Below are 22,527 nucleotides of genomic sequence, written 5' to 3' on the forward strand. Positions count from 1 at the left end.
CCCCCCCCCGCAAGGATTAGTGTCTACGTGCAGCGCGCGCTCCCACGGCGCACGACATACCGGTCTCCACGAGCAGGACCTCTGGAACCTCGCGCCGCCCTCAAAGCTCAGTTTCAGAAGCTTCTCTGCTTCCCACCCAAGACTGCGACTGAGAGGTCAACGTGTCCAACAAAATAATGTGTGAGGAATGTCGTCATCTTCAAAAAATGCCATGACCCCCCAATGGTACATAATTGTCCAGACACAAAGAACCGCAATAACGATATATAAGTTTATTTATGGGAATACAAGGCTGCCCGAATTGTTTTTTTAAGGCAATTAACACAGCTAAACTGCCGACAGAGAGCGCTCTTGACCACCAAGTGCGCTACACTACTATACTAGGCTACTAACAAGTACAAACTACACACACGCGCGCGCTCGCGCTCGCGCACGCACACACACACACACTATATATGTCTATATATATATATATATATATATATATGTGTGTATACCATATTAACAGTGTACAGTTACAAGTACAGTCGTTTATTGGTGGGTTGACTTTAGCAGAGGATAATACGCCCTTTTCATCTACTACAAAGGTGATCACTCAAACCAATTTATGTTCCCTTGGTCTCTAATTGTTTACTTATCAGGGCTATTTAGTTACCAAATTTATTTATCAAGCAATTGGCCCAGCGCAGCAAAGTCTGTTCATTAAATGAGGATGCAGATAGAGTACAAGTAAGCTACTTTACATTTCCAGTGGGCTATTTTGAAGGATTCTGCATTTTCTGTTAAACGCCTCTCTTGGGTCTGAAAGATTCTGCTTTTCAAAAGCACAGAGAAGGCTTGTGATCGCCTCGTTGCTTTCCTTTGGCCGTATCACTTGGTGGGCCGGCTCTCGGTCTCGGTTTTCAGTCTTAATTGAAGACTGCGGCTGAGCTCCTGCTCTGCTTTAAACAGTCAGGAGATTCTCTCTCCCCCCCCAGAACAGACGCCTCCTTGCTGGATGTGAGCCTCAGACACTCCTCCACTCCCCACACACTCGACAGCGCAACTTCGGCTGGAGGAGCACCATCGTCACCACCATCACTGCTTAACCTTGTTTGCTTGAAACTTTTAAAAACTCAAGGAGATAGAAACTAATAATAATAATAATAATAATGGCTGTCACGGGCTGCTCTCAATGTATCAAATACATGCTCTTCTTCTTCAATTTCGTTTTCTGGGTGAGTATATTTTTTGAATCAGTGTGATGTGTAGTCATTGTTTGAGAAACAAACTCATTGACACGGGCAGTTAGATATTAAATTATCGAGTTGATTTAATATCTAACTTAAACATTAAACATCGACAACGTTTTCAATTAATTCATTTTGGCAGAGTATTGTGCGTAAACGCAGTTAAAATGGATTACTGGTAACGTTAGTAAGAATTTCCTGTCGTTTGTTGTATCATAAGAGCTGCCTTCCTGAGTGTAACGAAGTTTGACTCCTTGATGAGTGAGCAACAAGTGGAATTAGGGCCTTGCTTTGTAGCCCTGCCTGTGTTTATTATTTTGGCTAAACCAAGCACATACCACAGCAACAAAAAAGTGCTGCACGCTGACCATGCTGATTTACTAGGCATTTACATTTGGAAGAAATGCGTTTGTAAACACGCAGGGGAGGATTTTTTTTTTCACCAGCGCAGCTTCAGAACAGGAACAAACAGATGTCAGACATGAGATAAATGGGGGTGTTTGGTTGCTTCTGAGTGCTACAGTAACCAAAGGTTAGAACAAGGACATGTTGAATATGCAGGTGTGCCTGTGTGAATTAATATGTATGTGTGAGTTGATTTCTTTCTCTCTCTCTCTCTCTCTGCGTGTGTGTTTGCTCATGTGAATGAGTGTTTTCTGGTATGTGTGTTTCTTTGCAAGTCTCTCTGTGTATGTGTGTGTGTGTGTGTGTGTGTGTGTGGAGAGTGAGAGAGAATGTGTGTTTTCTGGGCTCTGGGCTGGGATTTGGTGCTCCCTTCACAATGTGGGCAGTGGTCTGTGTTTTATTTAAAGTCATGCTGTAATTGAAGCATTCTGTTGGGAGAAACCATGACAGTGGAGTGTAAGGGCTGGAACAGGAGACGTGCAGAACACTGTGTGGCTGACGTTTACCTAGAAATCAATTACAACTGACATACATTCATTTACTCACAGTGCCTTAATATGCAGCCAACATTATCATGTTATTTTAAAATGTCCAGTCAGTGTCATTTCGGAGTTCACCTTCTTTGCTTACATAAACAAAGAAAAGTGACACTGACTAGTATGGAGGATACAACTAGGGTTGTACGTTTCAGAGGGAATCAGGTCTTTTTAGGAATTATCATGCCAGCACCAGTAGTGGTGGTAGCCTGGTTGGGAATGTTATCTGAGATCACTCTGAAATCTCAACAGTGAATTGGTTTCACAGAATTGCTACTCACCATAAAGGAAATGACAGGCTTGTTGACTTGTTGAAATGCAAGGGATGGGGGCGAGAGAGGCGAGTGCACTCCTTTACCGGATTCTGTACCCAACTATATTAGGAGTGGAACTGAGCTTTGAAGTAGGGTATTAAAACAAGGAAGGGTGATAGTCTTTTTTGTGGGAAGCATTAGAGTGAGATTTGAGTCTTGATCTTGTAGAGTTAACCTGACCCTTAGCTTTGTCTTGCTGCGGACAGTTCAAAGTCAAGGTCGTGCTGTGTTTGAATTGGACTGTGAAACCATCGGTACAGCAGACCGCTGAGCTGGAGTGAGCCAAAACTATTAAAGTACAAAAATACAACCCTCTGTTCTGATGACCGGTAGTTGTTCATACAGTTGGATGACCGACCACATGTTGTTTGGATAGGTAGCCTGTGGGCACTTACCAAGAACTGAAGTGTATACGCAGCTGCTATCCTACCTTAGTAGCACTCTTCTCTCTCTCCCTCTCTCTTTCTCTCTCTCTCTCTCTCTCCCTCTTTTCTCTTCTGTTAGGAAACTCTGTCCAAAATACACACTGATAGTATGTAACAAATTATATTATAAAGTTGTGAAGTTCAATCAGCTGATAGAATATGTATGATGCGCTCATCAAAAAACTGCTGCTAAGCTGTATTGTTTTCTCTGTCAACATACATTATGATTTATTTGAAATTACAATATAATATTTTGCTTGTATCCTTCATTACAAGTTTTATTTAAGGACAGTAACAAAGAATAATATTGGTTTTCTTCCACTAGTACTACCAACAGCACCACTACTACTACTATTACTACTAGCCTACTACTACTACTACTAATAATAATACTAATAATAATTATTTTAATTAATTTATAATGATCATTAATAATAATGAAATTCTTAATAACGTTACCAGTAATCCAGAAATAATATTTATCTAAATATTATAATACATTTTATTTATATTGGCCTGTAGGGTATGTAGAGACAGCAGTGTCCATCCAGCCCTTCTAGCAGTGGTATGGTGTACCTGCCCTTCATGGCCACCAACTGTCCTGGTGGTGAGGGACACTCCGAGCTGTGTAGCCGCCAGCAATGTTTACCCTCTCTGTTCCTCCATTAGTGACTCCCAGGCGTGATTAATAGTCTGGACTTCCCTTATCCTCTAGGCTATTTTCTTTTGCTCCCCACCCACACTTCACCGGCTAGCAGTTTGAAAAGGGCATTTATCCAGTCTGCTGCCGCTTCTGCAATCTCACTTTTATCCCAGGCAGGCAGGAGATGTTGGCTTGGTGGGTCCTAGGAAATGCATGATATGTCAATTGACCCTGTTTAGAACCAATGACTGTGGTGCCTCATGAGTTTCCCACAGTCCGTATGTGACCTATGTGCATCTCATTCAACCTCACCTCACTTTTCTTTTTCCAGAATGGCTTCCACACCTTGTTTGTTCACCTCCGAAGTCTAGTGAAGTCTAGCCTTTAATTTTTCCTTGCAAAAAAGATCTATATAGTATTTTGGGACACTGTAGAGGCGAATGATACTATTAACTAGAGTGGATTAGGGTAGTTAGAGTAATTACAGACCACCAAAGAAGTATTGTACATTGCTATAAAACTACTATAGAATTAATAGTATTAGCATAGTTATTTTTCGTTATGGTAATTCAACAACTATTATCTTCCCATGAATTCTGTGCAGCTCTGTCTATAGTATACATACTTAAAAAAAAAAAAAAAAGGCAGCCGTGGCCCACTGGTTAGCACTCTGGACTTGTAACCGGAGGGTTGCCGGTTCGAGCCCCGACCAGTGGGCAGTGGCTGAAGTGCCCTTGAGCAAGGCACCTAACCCCTCACTGCTCCCCGAGCGCTGCCGTTGAAGCAGGCAGCTCACTGCGCCGGGATTAGTGTGTGCTTCAACTCACTGTGTGGTCACTGTGTGCTGTTTGTGTTTCACTAATTCACCGATTGGGTTAAAATGCAGAGACCAAATTTCCCTCACGGGATCAAAAAAGTATATATACTATATATGTTTACTGGTTAGCGGAAAGGGTCGTTGTGGCTGAAAATGGTCTGAAACAATAGATTTATTCTGAGCTAAATGGATGCTACTTTGCCTCATTCTGAGCACTGTGACTTAATCAAAGATCAATCTCATTTCCTTTCATCCTGTTTTGCCCCACTCAGGAATAAACAGCAGATCACTTTTAAAAGCTTATGTAATCACACATGATATTTCACAAGAATATGATATAAATATGTAATCTCTTACAACAAGCAGGTATTATACTGAAAAGTAAACAAAAAGAGATACAATTACGTACTAACTTTATTACAATGTCTAACTTCCCTTATGCTCTTATTGTATGTTTCTAAACACCTTTCCTAAGCACCGTTAATAAGAGGACATAACTATAAAAAGGTGCACATTCTCATTTCCTTCCTATGAGGTTTAGTGCTGAAGGTTGGCACATGGCCTGATACTGTAGTAAGATTCTAAGATGTTTCCTGTGTTCTCTCCTACTCCCCCCCAACCCCCACCCCTGCTTCAGCTGGCTGGAGGCGTGATTCTAGGTGTAGCCCTGTGGCTTCGCCATGATAATCAGACAAGCACTCTTCTAATGATCCAGTTTGAGAACCAACAGGCGCCCAACACATTCTACATCAGTAAGTAAACAAATACGCACACACAAACATACACACACACGTACACACACACACACACACACACACACACACACACACACACACACACACACACACACACACACACACACACACACACACACACACACACACAGACATTCTCCATCAAGTCAATAAGTCAACAAATACACACATTGTACATAATTTAGTAGATAAGCAAAAAATTGTACATCAATTATGTAGACATATTTCACATAAGTAAATGAATAAAATTAAATAAAATCTCTTCAGTACTCAGACATATTTAATATTTCTGCCTCACTGAGCTACTGATACCGTTGTGAAATGAAGAGTTTAATGGGAAATTATACAGAACAAAAATACCAGAAAGGAATCAGGAAAAAAAGAAAAAGAAGACGTGAATGTTTAGATTATCCTCCATGTTGCATAGGGTGGCAGGAAATGTATCCTGAAAGCCTCAAGGAAACTGGTATGTTGGACCGGTATGTCACTGGTCCTTGATGATGACAGTGGCTCCCCAGGCCTTTGTCTGTAAGGAGTCTGCATGCCTGTGAACTTTCTCATGAATGGTCGCCCACAAATAGCCATGGCAGCATGACCCCTGCTACACGGAGAGGACAGGCAGGAAACAGGAAGTGTGTGAAGTTGCCAGGGGATAGTGACTCTAGGCAGGGGAGGTCAAGCGAACTCAGTGTGTGTGTGTGTGTGTGTGTGTGTGTGTGTAAGCATGTAAGCATGTGTTTGTGTGTGTGTGTGTAAGCATGTGTTTGTGTGTGTGTGTAAGCATGTGTGTGTGTGTGTGTGTGTGTGTGTGTGTGTGTGTGTGTGTGTGTGCGTGTGTGCGCGTGCGAGTAACTGTACTCAGTTCAGAGCTTTCTATTCCACCGTACCGTGCTGGAGGCAGGCCTCTCACACAAACAGAGAGATGCCTGATGCACCCAGAAGCTCTAAAGAATACTGACCAGAGCTGCCCACTCCCCCTCTCTGACCTCTCAGAGCCAGTGTGTGGACACTCACACTCAGGAGTGTCAGCTGCAGGTGACACTCTGTTTCTTAGGTGTTTGCAATGGGCCTGCATGCATTGTCCAGCAGAACAGGTGACCATGCACCAGTTACTTATAAACAACAGTGCGTATCTGGCTAGCGTATTTGCTACATTAGCTTGCCTGCTTAATTCTACTGGGAGGTATAAGACTTCTAGGGCCTAGAATCTAGGCATTAGACTCATGCTGGAGATGTTTCAAGGGACAGCTGTGAAATTGAGTCAGCAAGGTCTGTGTAACTGGATAGCGATGTTCCCCTTCACAACAGGCCATTGCACAAGCACTTATTTCTTCTACAGTAAGTGTATTAATGTCATTATAGCATGGAAGATGGAAGATTGTGCATAAATAAATACAATCTGTAGAATTCATTGAGCAAAACAAACCTTTAATGGTAATAGTAGTTGTGCTACTTAATGGCTGAGAATCTATGTCTTGACAAAATAGTAACAAAAGTTAACTGTGAAACATGGCTACCAAAAACACAGTTAATTATGTGCTCCAATGTCAAATATGCTATGGGATGTTACTCCTTGTTACTCTTTGGATTTTAGATTCTGTTGAGGTCTTTTGCGAGAGAGAGAGAGAGAGAGAGAGAGTGAAAGAGAGCGTGAGTGAGTGAGTGTGTGTGTGTGTGTGTGTGTGTGTGACTAGAGGAAAGGAGGTTCCTGAGTCGGCAATGTGTTTTTTGGCTTGTTGGTGAGGTTCTGATGAGCAGGTCACTGGGCTGTTCACAGAGGCACCACACCCTCACTAACTCCAGAGAAGCCAAATAAAGCATCGTGGTGCTCTACTGCTCCACCCACCGAGACACACACACACACACACACACACACAAACACACACAAACACAAATAAACCATTTATAGAACCACACACATACAGAAATAAACACAATCATCACACACAGTACATGGTGGCACTCACATGCACACTAACATACTGTATTTATGATTGTGTCCATGAACATCAACACCCACAGAGTTATATTCTGCCATTTACAAAACATACGCATGTACGCACGTGCACGCACACACACACACACACACACATACTCAGCTACTCTCTCTCACATATACACACGGACACATGTACTCATGTACACATGCACACATACCTGCCTCTAACCCACACCCACACACACACACACACACCCACACCCACCCACAGACACATATACCCCTGCCCTGCTTGTGGTTATCTGTTTAGACCATCCGACACATGGATCCCTCAGAGTTTAAAGGGCAGATAAAATACTTTTGCACCCATTAATTTTGGGCTGGGCCGCCCTCCTCCTCTGCGTACATCCAGTGTAAGTATACAGTTGGAGTGCCGATGTCCTGTGCTTATAGTCTTTTTATAACTCCGCATTGGGCTCCTGATTGGAGGACTCCATCCCATGGGCGAGGCCCACCCAAGAAAAGATCAAAGAGGTTTTCTCCCGGTCTACATTGCGTTTTAATCATTTTTTTCTCCGTGTTCCACGTCTGCCAAACACACGCCCTGGTGTAATTCAAATAAGCATCTGCATCTGCTCATTATGCCGCCAAATTAGAGCGTACGGCGGGATGTTTTTGGTGTGCTGGCATGTGAACCTGCCGTTTAAGCAGGGCCCGAAAATACAGACGGCCCTGCCCGATGCCCCACGCCCACTGCCAACCAGCAGGTCACTTCAGCACCGCACTCACATGGACACACACACAAACACACACTCACACGGACACACACGAACATACACACGGACACACTTACAGCTGTGTGTCTGAACAGCAAACAGACAGGACTACTGTTCTAGCTTAGAGAGCAGTTGACTCCTGGATCGAGCTGCTGCTGGTCTGGCAGCGGGTACTGCAAACCAAAGCTAGACTGAGATGCCGTATCAGGCTGGGAGACAAGCAGAGGTCAGCGTAAAGTCCAGGTAGAGAGTTCGCGGAAGGTAAGCGTGGGCAGGCTAGTGTCTCCCAGAGCTCTCTGACTTCGGCCTTCCTGTCTGTGTCTTCTACTCAAACCAAGTTTTCCTTAGTGTTGTAACTTTCTGGTGGTCTAAAAATAGCCCCCTCCCCATCTGTTTTTGGTTAACATCGGTTTAGTCTGTGTGTGTGTGTGCGTGCGTGCGTGTGTGTGTTGCATTAAGGCTTGTGTGAATATTTAATGTAATCCATGTGTGACAGGGTGTGTAGATCCCATTGTTTTGTAGGTGTGTGCATTGTTGGTTAAGTGTACCCAGGTATAATGGACATCTACATGTTTCTACCTTGGAAGTAGCACATTTCTATCTAAAATGTCACACATACTAATATCTACTGACAACAAAATTCTGTTCAAATTATTAAAAAGATGGCTTGTTTTTTTTACATATCTGTGGGCTTCCAGAAAATGATAAAGTATGATATTTATTAAACATAACAAATTAGAGAATAGTGTAGTGTATCTGTCACACAACTATTTTCTTCATGCTGAGGCTTTCAAATGTAAGTCTAGAATAATTTATGTTTTAAATACAAAATATTGTTCTTTTAACTTGCAAGTGTTTTTAAATCCTTGGCCTCATATGACTATCTCAGAAGAGCTTATAGAACACCCCAGAGTCCATTGAGACCGGTTTCTGATGGATTATCACGGACATCCATTCTAATAGAGGGGATGCGCATTGACATAATAGGCATGGTAATGGAATCTTGTTGCCATGTTGACAAGCCCAGTGACTTACAACTGGGCCCCGCTGGCCGCCCTCATGTGTAGCTCTCTCTCTCTCTGCTCCTTTCACCCTCTTTTCCTCTCTCTGTTACTCTCTCTTTTGTCTCTGCTTCCCAATGGGTGTCTTTCTATCTCACTCTGAAGCATTTTTGTATATATCTGTATTCTCATCCCCCTCTTTCTCACAGTCTCTCTCTCACCTCCTACGTATCTCTGTCTCTGCTTGAATTTCCCCTTGGGGATCAATAAAGTATCTATCTATCTATCTATCTATCTATCTATCTTTCTCTTTTTCTACTCTCTCTCTCTCTCTCTCTTTCACACACACCTTATCTAGCCTAGTGTGTGAGAGCTTATTATCCTCTGTTTGTTCGGAATGCAGCTGAATGTGATGTAAACAACAGCAGCTGTACAAGTGCTTGATACAGAGGGATCAACATGTTTTCTCACTGGCCGGCTGTAATTGGTTCCCAGGTTCAAAATGGCTTGTTTTAAGCAGTGAAGTTGTCGTTTTTATCCCCCCCCTACCCTGTTTCCCTTCTGAGTTGCTATGGCTGTTGTCATGGTGACAGATAGAGAGAGAGAGAGTCGTTTGAGCTGAGCAATAGCAAGCATAGTTGTCAACATCAAATGCTTCAGGCAACAGGCTGCTCCATGAATATACCCAACATGGCAGAACCTAAAGAACCTGGGAACTGGCTGAGGAACCTTTAAGGTCCTACGTGGCCAAGGCAGCACCGCTTCTCAGGAAGCTCCAGAGGGGAAGAGTGAGGGAGGATGAAGAAGAGGAGAGGAGGAAGGAGGGGAAGTGTGAGAAAGAATGCAGGGGAAGGACACGTCATCAACTGGGGTGTTAGAGGTCAAAGGTCATACACACACATGCCCGAGAGGCAGACACATACTGTACATACACACACACACAAAAAGAGAGAATATGTTTGTGTGTGTGTGTGTGTGAGTGAGAGAGAGGGGGGGGGGGTTCAGAGAAGGAAATGGCAAGAGACAGAACCAGGTCATAGTTCTTTTCCCTGTCTGATTTGAAAACAGTGATAGGTAGGCAATGCATACATGTGTGATTGATTGTGCATGTCTGTGTTATCCATATGTGTTAGTGTGTGTGTGTCTGTCACATAATATTAAAGGATGTCTTTTACTTTAAAGATGACAAAATATCTTTCTACACACTCACACCCTCAGGCCTGCAATGCATTCAGGCATTTTGGCAATATAGTTGTCATTCAGCTTGGAAAAGTACCCTCAGTGGCCCCAGATCATTTCCCAAGAAATGGTTCATTTACTAGAAACTTAATTCAAGGAAATGTGATCATGGGCTGGAATTGTATTTTTGATTACACAGTGGCAGGACACAATCAGTATAGCAGCAGGAACATGATTCATGTCTGCATGGTAGTCCTTAGTTGCCAGTCCTCTGCTTCATATTAAACTGGTATCAGGAAGCTTAAAGGGAAAGCAGGGGGGAGGTAACCAGATCTTGTCGCTGGAGAGATATTGGTCTGGGGTGGTTGTGTGGTGACATGGTAGAGACAAGTGTCTCGCAGTGTGATGCCTCAGGTTTGGTCTCCTGAGCCCATCCTTGACCTTCACTTCCACAGGACATACCACATGAAGGTCAGCACCTTTGAAAGGGTAGGACGAGGGTGCAAGAAGCCATTGGAATTAGCCTTCAGTTCAGCAGGGCTTTAGTTTACTTGCATACTTCTGTGTTCAACTTTTAAATTGATGCAAAGTAATCATAACATATACTAGTACCACTCCAGTTGTTTTTATGCATTTTGCATCTTCACAAAATCTTTGTTTCTTTACGCGCTTGTTCCATCCATATTTGATGAACTTAACCGGAGAATAAACGCTCTTGTTGATTGCTGAATTTAGAATCACAGTGCCACCTGCTGATAGAAAATGAATACTACAGCCCCACCATGTGAAAGAATGCAAAGATCATTGCCTTTCCTCTCCATTTCTTCTTTAGGTGTCTACATTCTGATTGCTGTTGGAGTCCTGATGATGTTTGTTGGCTTCCTTGGTTGCTACGGTGCCATTCAAGAGTCTCAATGTCTTCTAGGAACCGTAAGTCGATAATAGATGTTCATGTATTTTTCCTGGGAATACATTAATTTAGTGATTTAGAGAATGCTTTATTTTAAGAAATGTACACATGTTCGGTCTAAGTATGTAAATGCTATAAGCCAGTTTGCCATACATGGATTAAGCCTAGTCTTAGACTAAAAGTTTTTTTCAATGGAGATATTCAATGAATATTCAATATTCAAGGCTTAATCCATGAAACTGGCTCTGTATGTCTGCATGCTTTTGCTCAGACATTGCTTACCCTATTGAATACACAGCTGCATCTCTAGTGTGCAGAATACACAGCTGCATCTCTAGTGTGCAGAATACACAGCTGCATCTCTAGTGTGCAGAATACACAGCTGCATCTCTAGTGTGCAGAATACACAGACTCATCTCTAGTGTGCAGAATACACAGACTCATCTCTAGTGTGCAGAATACACAGACTCATCTCTAGTGTGCAGAATACACAGACTCATCTCTAGTGTGCAGAATACACAGCTGCATCTCTAGTGTGCAGAATACACAGCTGCATCTCTAGTGTGCAGAATACACAGCTGCATCTCTAGTGTGCAGAATACACAGCTGCATCTCTAGTGTGCAGAATACACAGCTGCATCTCTAGTGTGCAGAATACACAGCTGCATCTCTAGTGTGCAGAATACACAGCTGCATCTCTAGTGTGCAGAATACACAGCTGCATCTCTAGTGTGCAGAATACACAGCTGCATCTCTAGTGTGCAGAATACACAGCTGCATCTCTAGTGTGCAGAATACACAGACTCATCTCTAGTGTGCAGAATACACAGACTCATCTCTAGTGTGCAGAATACACAGCTGCATCTCTAGTGTGCAGAATACACAGCTGCATCTCTAGTGTGCAGAATACACAGCTGCATCTCTAGTGTGCAGAATACACAGCTGCATCTCTAAAGTGCAGAATTTGACCCCAAATGGATAGCTACCGGTATTTCTCTCCTTTTCTCCACTGTAGTTCTTCACCTGTCTGGTCATTCTGTTTGCCTGTGAGGTGGCTGCTGGCATTTGGGGCTTCATGAATCGAGAGACGGTGATGATCACACACGCACACACACATATGCATACACACACACACGCACACACTAATACACACACATACACACACACACACACACACACACATACACACACACACACACACACACATACACACACACACTAATACACACACACACACACACACACACACATGCCAACACCCTAGTACACACTTCACATATACAAACCCAGTGAACTCAGTAATCTCAGTGACGAGTGGGCTGACTGGATCTGCTGCTCTACCTTTCCTTCAGATCTCTAAGGAGCTCATTAACTTTTACGACTCCGCCTATGTCAAAGGAGTGGACCCAGTGGACTCGCCCACCAAGCAGGCCGCAGTCAAGGTGCTGCAGCTCTTCCACAGCACGGTGAGTCACACACGCATCACAGGTCATAAAACACACACACACACACACAAACACACAAACCCTTATGAGCGTGGGCACAAGCTATTAAATACATACCTTTACACACCTCCAAAATGCCACTATCAGCACACAGACACACAAACCCTTACGAGCGTGGGCACAAGCTATTAAATACATACCTTTACACACCTCCAAAATGCCACTATCAGCACACAGAAACACACACACACACACAGAGAGAAAGAAAATACTGTTTTCATGTGTTTTATGTGTTCTTTCAAAAGATCTGAACGAGCGGGAGCTGTGGTGAACGTGACCACAGCCTCCGTACCACATTCCCACAGTCATTTCTCTGTCCCACCCCATTTCATTCACCCACTCACTGCCTGTCACTCCTCAATGTCCAGTCTGAATGAAGGCAAAAAGCCTGAAAGATCAGAATGAAATGGCAGCATTTGTTGAAACCTCTTTCAGCTGAATATGTTTGAAGAGTTTGATGTTCTGTTTTGAATTCTCCTCTGTCACTCTCTGTTCTTGTCTTTTTGGCCCCCTTACCTGCCCTCCCCTCTGTCCCCTCCTCTTGTCTGGTCAGTTGGACTGCTGCGGGAAAGGGGACGATGCTGCCCTGTTCACCCGTGGGGCGCTCTGCCCCGATGCCAAGCCCGTGGACCCGCTAATCTCCACGGTGAGAACTGTGATCATGTAACTCTCAGGGCCTGTACAGGTGTGTGAGGAGTGAAGAATCACACTCTTGTGGTTCTGTGTACCGCTAACCTGTCTCCGTCAGATGGATTGCTTCGCATTTGCTCGGCATATCCACCTGTGAACTTTCTGTTGGAGAACTTTTGGGAAGGGGCAAAAATACTGGTTAGCTGATTGGATAAACGGGCCAAATCAACCAATCAGATCAACGTAGTGTTGACGAAAATACAACCACAAGCTAGGCTACCCTTAACCTAAACCCGCCTCAAAACCAATGCTGATTGTTTGGTGAACCGCTCCAAATTTTCTCCATCGCAAGAAGCCAGACTGATCTGTGAGTGGACAAATGGAGCTCGCGAGATCAGGATGGTCTCACAAGGCTAAGTCCAAGTCACTTCAGATTGAAGTGTCTGCTAAGCACCAGTCAAGTTTAACTTTTAACTTTAGTTAGCAGAGATGAAGTGTAGTAATGTGCTATAATACTGTACTGAGCAGCAATGATGTGTTGTTCTGAAGTGAGTAGTGATGAAGTATTATGCTGTAGCAGCTGAGCAAATGTTCATCATAATCCATAGTAATTTACTGTTTGAAACTAATTGGACAAATTGGAAGTAAGCAAGCTTAACTATATATATTTTTTTCAAAACAACATAAATTCTATACTTAACATAGTTCATATTCCCTAACATGAAAATCAAAATCAGTGTTTTTCTGTGCTTGTTTATGTGTTCCTCTTCAGAGCTGCCATATGAAATTGAAAGACCTGTTCACTGAGAAGCAGTATGTGATTGGTCTGGCTGCCCTGGTGATTGCTGTCATCATGGTGAGATGTCAAACCACAGTGATATTCTGACCAAACATCTCATACGTACAGTTTCTGCTTTGTGAGATACAATAGAACAATGGCTATGCAGTGAGTCATTCTAAACCAGTATTTGAGAGTGTGTGTGTGTGTGTGTATTCACAGATCTTTGAGATGATCTTCACCATGGTGCTCTGCTGTGCCATCCGAAATACACCTGCCTACTGAACCATAACAGGAAGCGAAAACAGCCAATAGCACACCACTTCCAGTATTTCCAGCCAATGGCAGAACTGGCAACCCCTTTTGAAAAACTTGGGACATTTACTCTGGTAACGCAAAGACGTCCAGCTTAATGTTCTTTCGGAGGGCATTCAGATGCCTTGTATTTACCATCTGATGAGTCAGATTGTCATCATCAGATGATGGTGATGGTGACAGATCATGATGTTACTGACACACCTATAAAACCTCTATCAAGACTTCCACAGCTCTGCCTACCCTGTGTCCTTGCCTAGTGCTCACACCTACTCTTTTTTATGGGTGTTGAGACTGTGATGTATTTAACTGCTTTATGACAGGTAAATAACACGACTGTCTGCCATAGGTCAATTTTTTTATAATTTTAATAGTTGTTGACATTTTCAAAGTCAAAGTAGCCAGTCTGACCGAGTGGAAGAGATTGTCGTTTAGCTACAGGAGTTCATACTGTAGATTCATGTCTTTTCTAATTGTTTACTTTTGTTTGGCTTTGTTTGTTTGTTTGTTTTTCCCTAACTGTCTTGAAGCCAGTGTAGATTATGACCGGTCCGAAGGAAATGCTCTCAGGGGTGTTTACACACATGGAGACCCCACGTCTCCCTGTGGTTTTACTCTCATTGTGATATTAATGTTATAACAAAGGTATTTCTATTTCATAATTACTTTGGTGGCCATTTATTCTAAAGATCAGCTCATTCAATCTGTTTTTAGTTCTTCTCATTTTAATTTCTTTAACAGTGACAATAAAGGATCTGTTTTTAACAACCTGCCGTGATGTGTTTGACATTATCAGCAGGTTTGCACGTGATTTGCGAGGCTGTGAACAAACAGGGAGTTTTTATCTGAGCCTTCTATTCCTTATAATGCCAGCAGTGAATAGATTCATTTACGTTGGTGATTGATCTTTTAAACTCGCTGAAACCAACTCTATAATAAAAGGTGTGTTTTGATACAGAGACTCATAATAAGAACAGGTTAAGTGTGAAGGAGTATTTTCAATCAATCAGAAGGAGTCACTGACTTTGTGACAGCCAAAGTTCAACACCTGCCACTAGAGTGCATACTTGCCAACTAGAGTGCATACTTGCCAAAACATGTTCAAAAGATTCCACCTGTGTTGTGTTATGTTATGAATTATGATATCGCTATCCTCCCCAAATACTAAATGGAATACAACATTCAGTTGTTTTCAGTTGTTTGTTGAACTTACATTTTGTGGACCTAATGTGTTTCATGTCTTAACAAACACTTAGGCCTACACATATCTATGAAATAAACTGTCATGCGAAGCTTAACCTGTTGAGGAGTACGGTCACAAATATGTGATTAGAATGTTTGCGAACCAAGAGTCCCATTGACTGAAACTATAGAAGATTCAGAATTCATTTAGCAGATGCTTTTATCCACAGTGACTTACAAAATGAGGAATAACCATCAACCTGCAATACAGAGACCTAAGGTAACAGTAAATATTCCTATGCAGAGGAGATCTTAGATAACAATAAATATTACAACAACTAGATGTACTGCAGAGCGGTACAAAATATGACCGCCGCCCAGTCCAGCACATGTTTTCCACAAAAATAAGTCACGCTGAAAGGCATATATGATTCTAACTGTCTCACTCAATTCTCACTGAATTGAGTGAGACAGTACCAAAGTACCACAAGTACCAAAACATGATTAGTTCATAGATTTCACATGTAATATACATTTTATACAACCCCACCCCCATCTTGCCTGTCCATAATTCTGAGAAATTCTTGAATTGTGTGCATGTGCATGTTTATGTGTGTGTGCGTTCATGTGCATGTGCTTGTGTGTTTGCCTGTTTATGTGCCTGTGTGTGCATGTGCATGCATGCGTATATATGTCTACTGTGTCAGTATGTGTCATCCGTAGGATTAGTGTGAATGTTTGTGTATGCGTGTGTATCTGTTTATGCACATGTGTGCATATGGAATGGGTTTACATGACCCCTGGTATACGCAAAAAATTGGTCATCCTAGGCCCTACAGTTCTCAAGATATTCACAGAAAACTGTGTCTGCCCTACCCTCCTTTCGGGGGGTCCAGTCCAGCGGGGGGCTACAGATCAAAACAAAAAGCGATGGTTCCATGCTATCCATGTGGGGTTACATGCCCACCAAGTTTAGTTTCCCCCGATCTTTCAGTGTCCCGGGAATCCTTGTTGGTGTACGGTCACTAAATGTACACATACATTATTTTATTGTAAGGCCCCCCATGAACGAAAGTCCACGAAACTTGGCATGCATTCAGAGGGTGTCATAATGATCCTACACTTTTAATTTCGTGCAGTTTTGACCATGTCAGCCAGAGATATTGTGATGAAAACACCTAATGTTTTGCTTTTTAATTTTTAACTAGGTGGCGCTATACATGAAATAAGTGGTAATGGGATAGGTTGACATGCCCCCTTAAGACCAACAAAAAAAAAGGTGGACCTCCTAGGCCCTACGGTTCTCGAGATATTCACAGAAAACTGTCTCCAGCCACCTACAGGCCAGTTGGTGTATAGTAACATAAATTAATTTATTGTGTGGTCCCCCATGAACAGAATTCCACGAAACTTGGTGTGCATTCAGAGGGTGTCATAATGATCCTACACTTCCAATTTCGTGCAGTTTTGACTATGTTAGGTCACAGATACCTGCGATTACAACACCTCATTTTTACTTTTTGTGTTTAACTAGGTGGCGCTATACATGAAATGAGTGGTTATGGAATGGGTTGACATGGCCCTTTGAGATCAACATACCCTTTCAACATACCCTTTCGGGGGGTCTAGTCCAGGGGGGGGCTACAGATCAAAACGAAAACAGGAGGTTCCATGCTATCCATGTGGGGTTACATGCCCACCAAGTTTCGTGTACCCCGGTCTTACAGTGTCCCGGGAATCCTTGACGGAAATTTGGACATGCGAAAAAGAAAAAAGAAAAAAAAAAAAAGAAAAAAAAATCTGACTAAACCTATATGACCGCCGCTTCGCTGCACGGCGGTCATAATAAATACCACTACCAAAGCATTGAGAATGCAGGAGTATAAGTACTAATCAAGTGTATCGAAGGAGATAGTGGTAGAGGGAGAAGAAGGGAAGAAGGGAGATGTATGGTGAGTGCATGAATTGTTAGAGGTGTTAGGAGAAGAGGTACTCTTGAAAAAGTTGGGTCTTCAAGAGCTTCTTGAAGATAGAGAGGGACACCCCAGCTCTGGTAGCACTCCCCAATGGTGGCAAGTCATTTGAGGTAACATAATGTTGAACAGATTTCCAGTACATTTTGATGACATTTTGGTGAATCCAGTGGCGGTCCTAACTTGTATGACGACCACCCCCCTCAGAGGAAACCAATTCATTTCTGTGTGTGAGACCTTCTCAGCACCAAGCACCCGTGAAGGATATAGGGCGTTAACTCCCCACATATGACATATGATTGACTTGACAATAGAAAACCAATTCTGATTTTTTTTTTCAAGCGCTCCTGACACCCTGCTGACGCAATGCTGCCCTAGGTGGTTGCCCACATACTGCCTATATGAGAATCCTCTCTTGGGTGAATCACATGGACGGATTATGAGCCACTGCTTCTGGGTACAGACATGAAAAGTTGTTAAATGAGCTAAGTTAGGGGGTCTGGGGGCATGCCCCACAGAAGAAAAATGTTGAATACGTTTGAAAAATAATTTTGAAAAATAACACCTTAAATGATGACTTCTGGTGAGTTTCATGGAGAAATAGAAAGAAATAGACAGATTGAGGCTTATGAATATGTCTTAATCATCAACAGATTGAAGGCATCTTGCTGTGAAAATCAGCGGTGAATAACATAACGCATGGTATATGATTAAGGGCCCTATTAAGACATATCACATAACATAACCCGTGTTTTTGATTGATGGGCCATATTCAGATATCAGTGGTGGAGAACATAGTAGCGACTTCACACAGAGGCTTGAGCTTCAGGGTCCCTGGGCCTTGGCCCAGTAGGCCTGTTCAGTAATCTATCCCTGGTGAATCAGTGTTAATGAATATGAAAGCTATCGTTATCTGTCATTTTCTTTGAAATGTGTGCCATAGTTCAGTGCCACACCCTGCCACACCTAATGCCAACACACACCTATATCGGATCTTAACAGATTGATGTAAACTCTCAGAGACTTTCACATCTCACTTACAGTAACAATGGGAGCTATTGCAAAATAATCTGGCAGGAATCGAAATGGTTTTAGAACCAGTCGTGTGACTCATCATCGTTGCATCGTCCTGAAAGTCTAACTTTGACATCTGTTTTTTACACCTGTACTTATGAGTGGTAGTACTCAGTCATTTTATGTACATATAACCCCAAGAGCTTCCTATCAATGGTTAAGGGGAAATTGAATGTCCACCAGCATGTAGCACTCCCTTACATGATGGTAGTATTCACAGCACACAATGGTTGTCTGAGGTGAGATTAGCAGATAAAGTATTGTAAGTTAATTGTATTTTGGAGGCATAGAGTTCTTTGTTTTTGTAAAATAATGGATTTGGCCTACGGGGAGTGGTTTGGTGCGAACTGGCAACATCAAGGAATCTGATAAGTGGGAGATCTCAATCTCAGTTCCATATTTGTTCCAGAGGGGAAATATTCAGAGGTCTAGTCTTGCACCACTCCGCTGAGCAATTCCCCCTTACTTGATTCCACTCAATATTCTGTATTTTTTTCAGCAAGTTATTGCACTCTTAAAACGAATGTGTTGTCCCTATCTGGACACAGAGATGTGTTGAAAAACAATGCAAGTTGTGTTATTTTCAACACATATTGTGTAACAAATAAAAAAAGGAAATAACACAAACTATGTCTGGACACAGAAATGTGTTAAAAACAATGCAAGTTGTGTTGTTTTCAACACATTCATTTTAAGAGTGTTTGATCATGGGATGGGCAAATTGGCTATTGTTTGTATTTGGATTTACTCTTTTATTTATTTTATAGAATAAAAGTTTTTGTACATGTATCCTCCACATATTTATTAATGGAATTAATGAAATGATTGGATGGATATTGTTTTATTTCATCTTTTGAAAAATTCTGGGCCATATCCCTACCATTTTCATTCTCAACTAGATGTACCGCAGAGCGGTACAAAATATGACCGCCGCCCAGTCCAGCACATTTTTTCCACAAAAATAAATCACGCTGAAAGGCCTATATGATTCTAACTGTCTCACTAAATTGCATTATCCACACTCAATTCTCACTGGTATCTGCTAGACAACAAGTACCAAAACATGATTAGTTCATAGATTGCACATGTAAAATTCATTTTATACAACCCCACCCCCCATCTTGCCTATTCATAATTCTGAGAAATTATTGAATTGTGTGCATGTGTGCGTGCACTGGTTTATGTTTATGTGTGTGGGTGGGTGTGTGTGTGCTTGTGTGTTTGTCTGCGTATGTGGGTTTGTGCATGTGCATGCATGCGTACATATGTCTACTGTGTGAGTATGTGTCATACGTATGATTACTGTGAATGTATGTGTGTGCGTGTGTATCTGTTTATGGACATGTGTGCACATGGAATGGGTTAACATGACCCCTGGAGGCAAACATACAGAAAAAATTGGTCATCCTAGGCCCTACGGTTCTTAAGATATTCACAGAAAACTGTGTCTGCCCTACCCTCCTTTCGGGGGGTCCAGTCCAGCGGGGGGGCTACAGATCAAAACGAAAAACGATGGTTCCATGCTATCCATGTGGGGTTACATGCCCACCAAGTTTCGTGTACCCCGGTCTTTCAGTATCCCAGGAATCCTTGTTGGTGTACGGTACACATAAATCATTTTATTGTAAGGCCCCCCATGAACAAAAGTTCACAAAACTTGCCATGCATTCGGAGGGTGTCATAATGATCCTACACTTTCAATTTCTTGCAGTTTTGACCATGTCAGCCAGAGATATTGTGATGAAAACACCTAATTTTTTGCTTTTGAATTTTTAACTAGGTGGCGCTATACATGAAATAAGTGGTAATCGGATGGGTTGACATGCCCCCTTAAGACCAACATACAAAAAAAAGGTGGACCTCCTAGGCCCTACGGTTCTCGAGATATTCACAGAAAACTGTCTCCGGCCACCTACAGGCCAGTTGGTGTATAGTAACATAAATTAATTTATTGTGTGGCCCCCCATAAACGGAATTCCACGAAACTTGGTGTGCATTCAGAGGGTGTCATAATGATCCTACACTTGCAGTTTTGACTATGTTAGGTCACAGATACCTGCGGTTACAACACCTCATTTTTACTTTTTTGTGTTTAACTAGGTGGTGCTATACATGAAATGAGTGGTTATGGAATGGGTTGACATGGCCCCTTGAGATCAACATAAAAAAAATGGTCCTCCTAAACCCTACGGTTCTCGAGATATTCACAGAAAACTGTGTCTGCCCTACCCTCCTTTCGGGGGTCCAGTCCAGCGGGGGGGCTACAGATCAAAACAAAAAACGATGGTTCCATGCAATCCATGTGGGGTTACATGCCCACCAAGTTTCGTGTACCCGTGTACCCGGAACTGTGTGCATGTGTGCGTGTACACGTTTATGTTTATGTGTGTGGGTGTGTGTGTGCGTTCTTGTGTGTTTGCCTGCGTATGTGTGTTTGTGCATGTGCATGCATGCGTGCATATGTCTACTGTGTGAGTATGTGTCATACGTATGATTACTGTGAATGTATGTGTGTGTGTGTGTATCTGTTTATGCACATGTGTGCACATGGAATGGGTTAACATGACCCCTGGAGGCAAACATATGGAAAAAATTGGTCATCCTAGGCCCTACGGTTCTCAAGATATTCACAGAAAACTGTGTCTGCCCTACCCTCCATTCGGGGTCCAGTACAGCGGGGCTACAGATCAAAACGAAAAACGATGGTTCCATGCTATCCATGTGGGGTTACATGCCCACCAAGTTTCGTGTACCCCGGTCTTTCAGTGTCCCGGGAATCCTTGTTGGTGTACGGTCACTAAATGTACAGATAAATTATTTTATTGTAAGGGCCCATGAACGAAAGTTCCCAAAACTTGCCATGCATTCGGAGGGTGTCATAATGATCCTACACTTTTAATTTCGTGCAGTTTTGACCTTGTCAGCCAGAGATATTGTAAAAGAAAAAAAAAAATCTGACTAAACCTATATGACCGCTGCTTCGCTGCGCGGCGGTCATAATAACATGGTAAGACTACATTAAGGAGAATATCAATAATAAACAATGTCAAATTAATCAACAGCCTATAATGAAAATAAAACAGTACTACTGCATACAAACCATAATGTATAAGAAGTGCTTAAAAGACCAAAAACTATAGAACGAAGAGCACTGGGCAACTCATTCCACCAACATGGAACCACTGAGGAAAAGAGTCTTGAATTTGACCTAGCGTTTAAGACTGGTCGACACAACAGACGCTCATCAGAAGACCACAGTGGGCGGTTGGGGATGTATATCTTGATCATTGAATTAAAATAACAAGGAGCAGATCCAGTCAGTGTCCTATAGGCCAAAGGGAGAGATTTAAATTTAATTCTGGCTACTGTAGGGAGCCAATGGAGAGTAACTAGGAGAGGAGTTACGATGTGTCCTCTTTGGAGAGTGAGTTAAGTCATTTAGAGACGAATGACCGCGTCGCAGGAAGTGCATCATAACAAAGGGACGCCAGACCCTCTTGTAACCAAGGGCAGAGAATGTCTAATAAGGGGAGAACTGCCACTCTCGGAAAACTTCCGGTTTCTGAACTGGTTGCAGTTCCTTCTGTGGTTCCACATGAGGGCGCTCATCCATGAGTGCAGAATGCATGGAGGTCTATGGAGCTGTATCCCTCAAAATCCACTTTTCTTGGGATATCATTTTTTTTCAAGTAATTTGAGTATTGCATTCGAAAGGGGAGGCAAAGAAAATACACTTGGTTGAGTATTATATTTTTTAAGGTCACTTAATTGCTCTAAAAAGCCTTTCAAATGTGTCAATGACGTCATTCATTAGCACAATGCTAGCGTGTTATGTGCAACAACGACCCAACCTGTAAGAAATCAAAAGGACATAAGTACTCGTTCATTCAACTTTTGACCTATAACCCATGTTGAAGTTATACAAACTACAATCAAATCTGAGATTTGTCAACGACAATCAGGTGAAAGAGACCAATTTAGCTGTCTAGCTCCATTGACTCCCATTCATTCTGCACTCATGGCGATCGCCCCCAGTGGAACTCTGGTGGAACTGCATCCAAAATTCGGTACAATGGGACTTAATACGGAGTGGCAAGGCTCTCCGTAGACGGGCTCTGCCAAGGGGGCAGGCGAATTTCCG

At 42.5% G+C, this 22,527-nt stretch overlaps 1 protein-coding gene across 1 annotated transcript; it reads left to right on the plus strand.

Moving 5' to 3' along the window:
- The first annotated feature begins 968 nt into the window (after positions 1 to 968).
- On the plus strand, positions 969 to 14,925 carry cd81b (CD81 molecule b). The gene is made up of 8 exons (XM_048257207.1): positions 969 to 1,217; positions 5,007 to 5,121; positions 10,852 to 10,949; positions 11,945 to 12,019; positions 12,282 to 12,395; positions 12,988 to 13,080; positions 13,837 to 13,920; positions 14,065 to 14,925. Exons 1-8 carry the CDS (start codon positions 1,152 to 1,154, stop codon positions 14,125 to 14,127), a joined length of 708 nt encoding a protein of 235 aa, XP_048113164.1. The 5' UTR covers positions 969 to 1,151; the 3' UTR covers positions 14,128 to 14,925.
- The last annotated feature ends 7,602 nt before the right edge of the window (positions 14,926 to 22,527 follow it).

Source organism: Alosa alosa, chromosome 11 (genome assembly GCF_017589495.1).
Source record: "Alosa alosa isolate M-15738 ecotype Scorff River chromosome 11, AALO_Geno_1.1, whole genome shotgun sequence".
NCBI classification, from domain to species: domain Eukaryota; kingdom Metazoa; phylum Chordata; class Actinopteri; order Clupeiformes; family Clupeidae; genus Alosa; species Alosa alosa.

Excerpts from the sequence above, each read along its gene's own strand:
- cd81b (XM_048257207.1), top strand. The coding sequence starts at position 1,152 with ATGGCTGTCACGGGCTGCTCTCAATGTATCAAATACATGCTCTTCTTC. Across the intron at positions 1,218-5,006 it reads TCTTCAATTTCGTTTTCTGG|CTGGCTGGAGGCGTGATTCT; the intron begins GTGAGTATATTT and ends CCCCTGCTTCAG. Across the intron at positions 12,396-12,987 it reads TGCAGCTCTTCCACAGCACG|TTGGACTGCTGCGGGAAAGG; the intron begins GTGAGTCACACA and ends TTGTCTGGTCAG.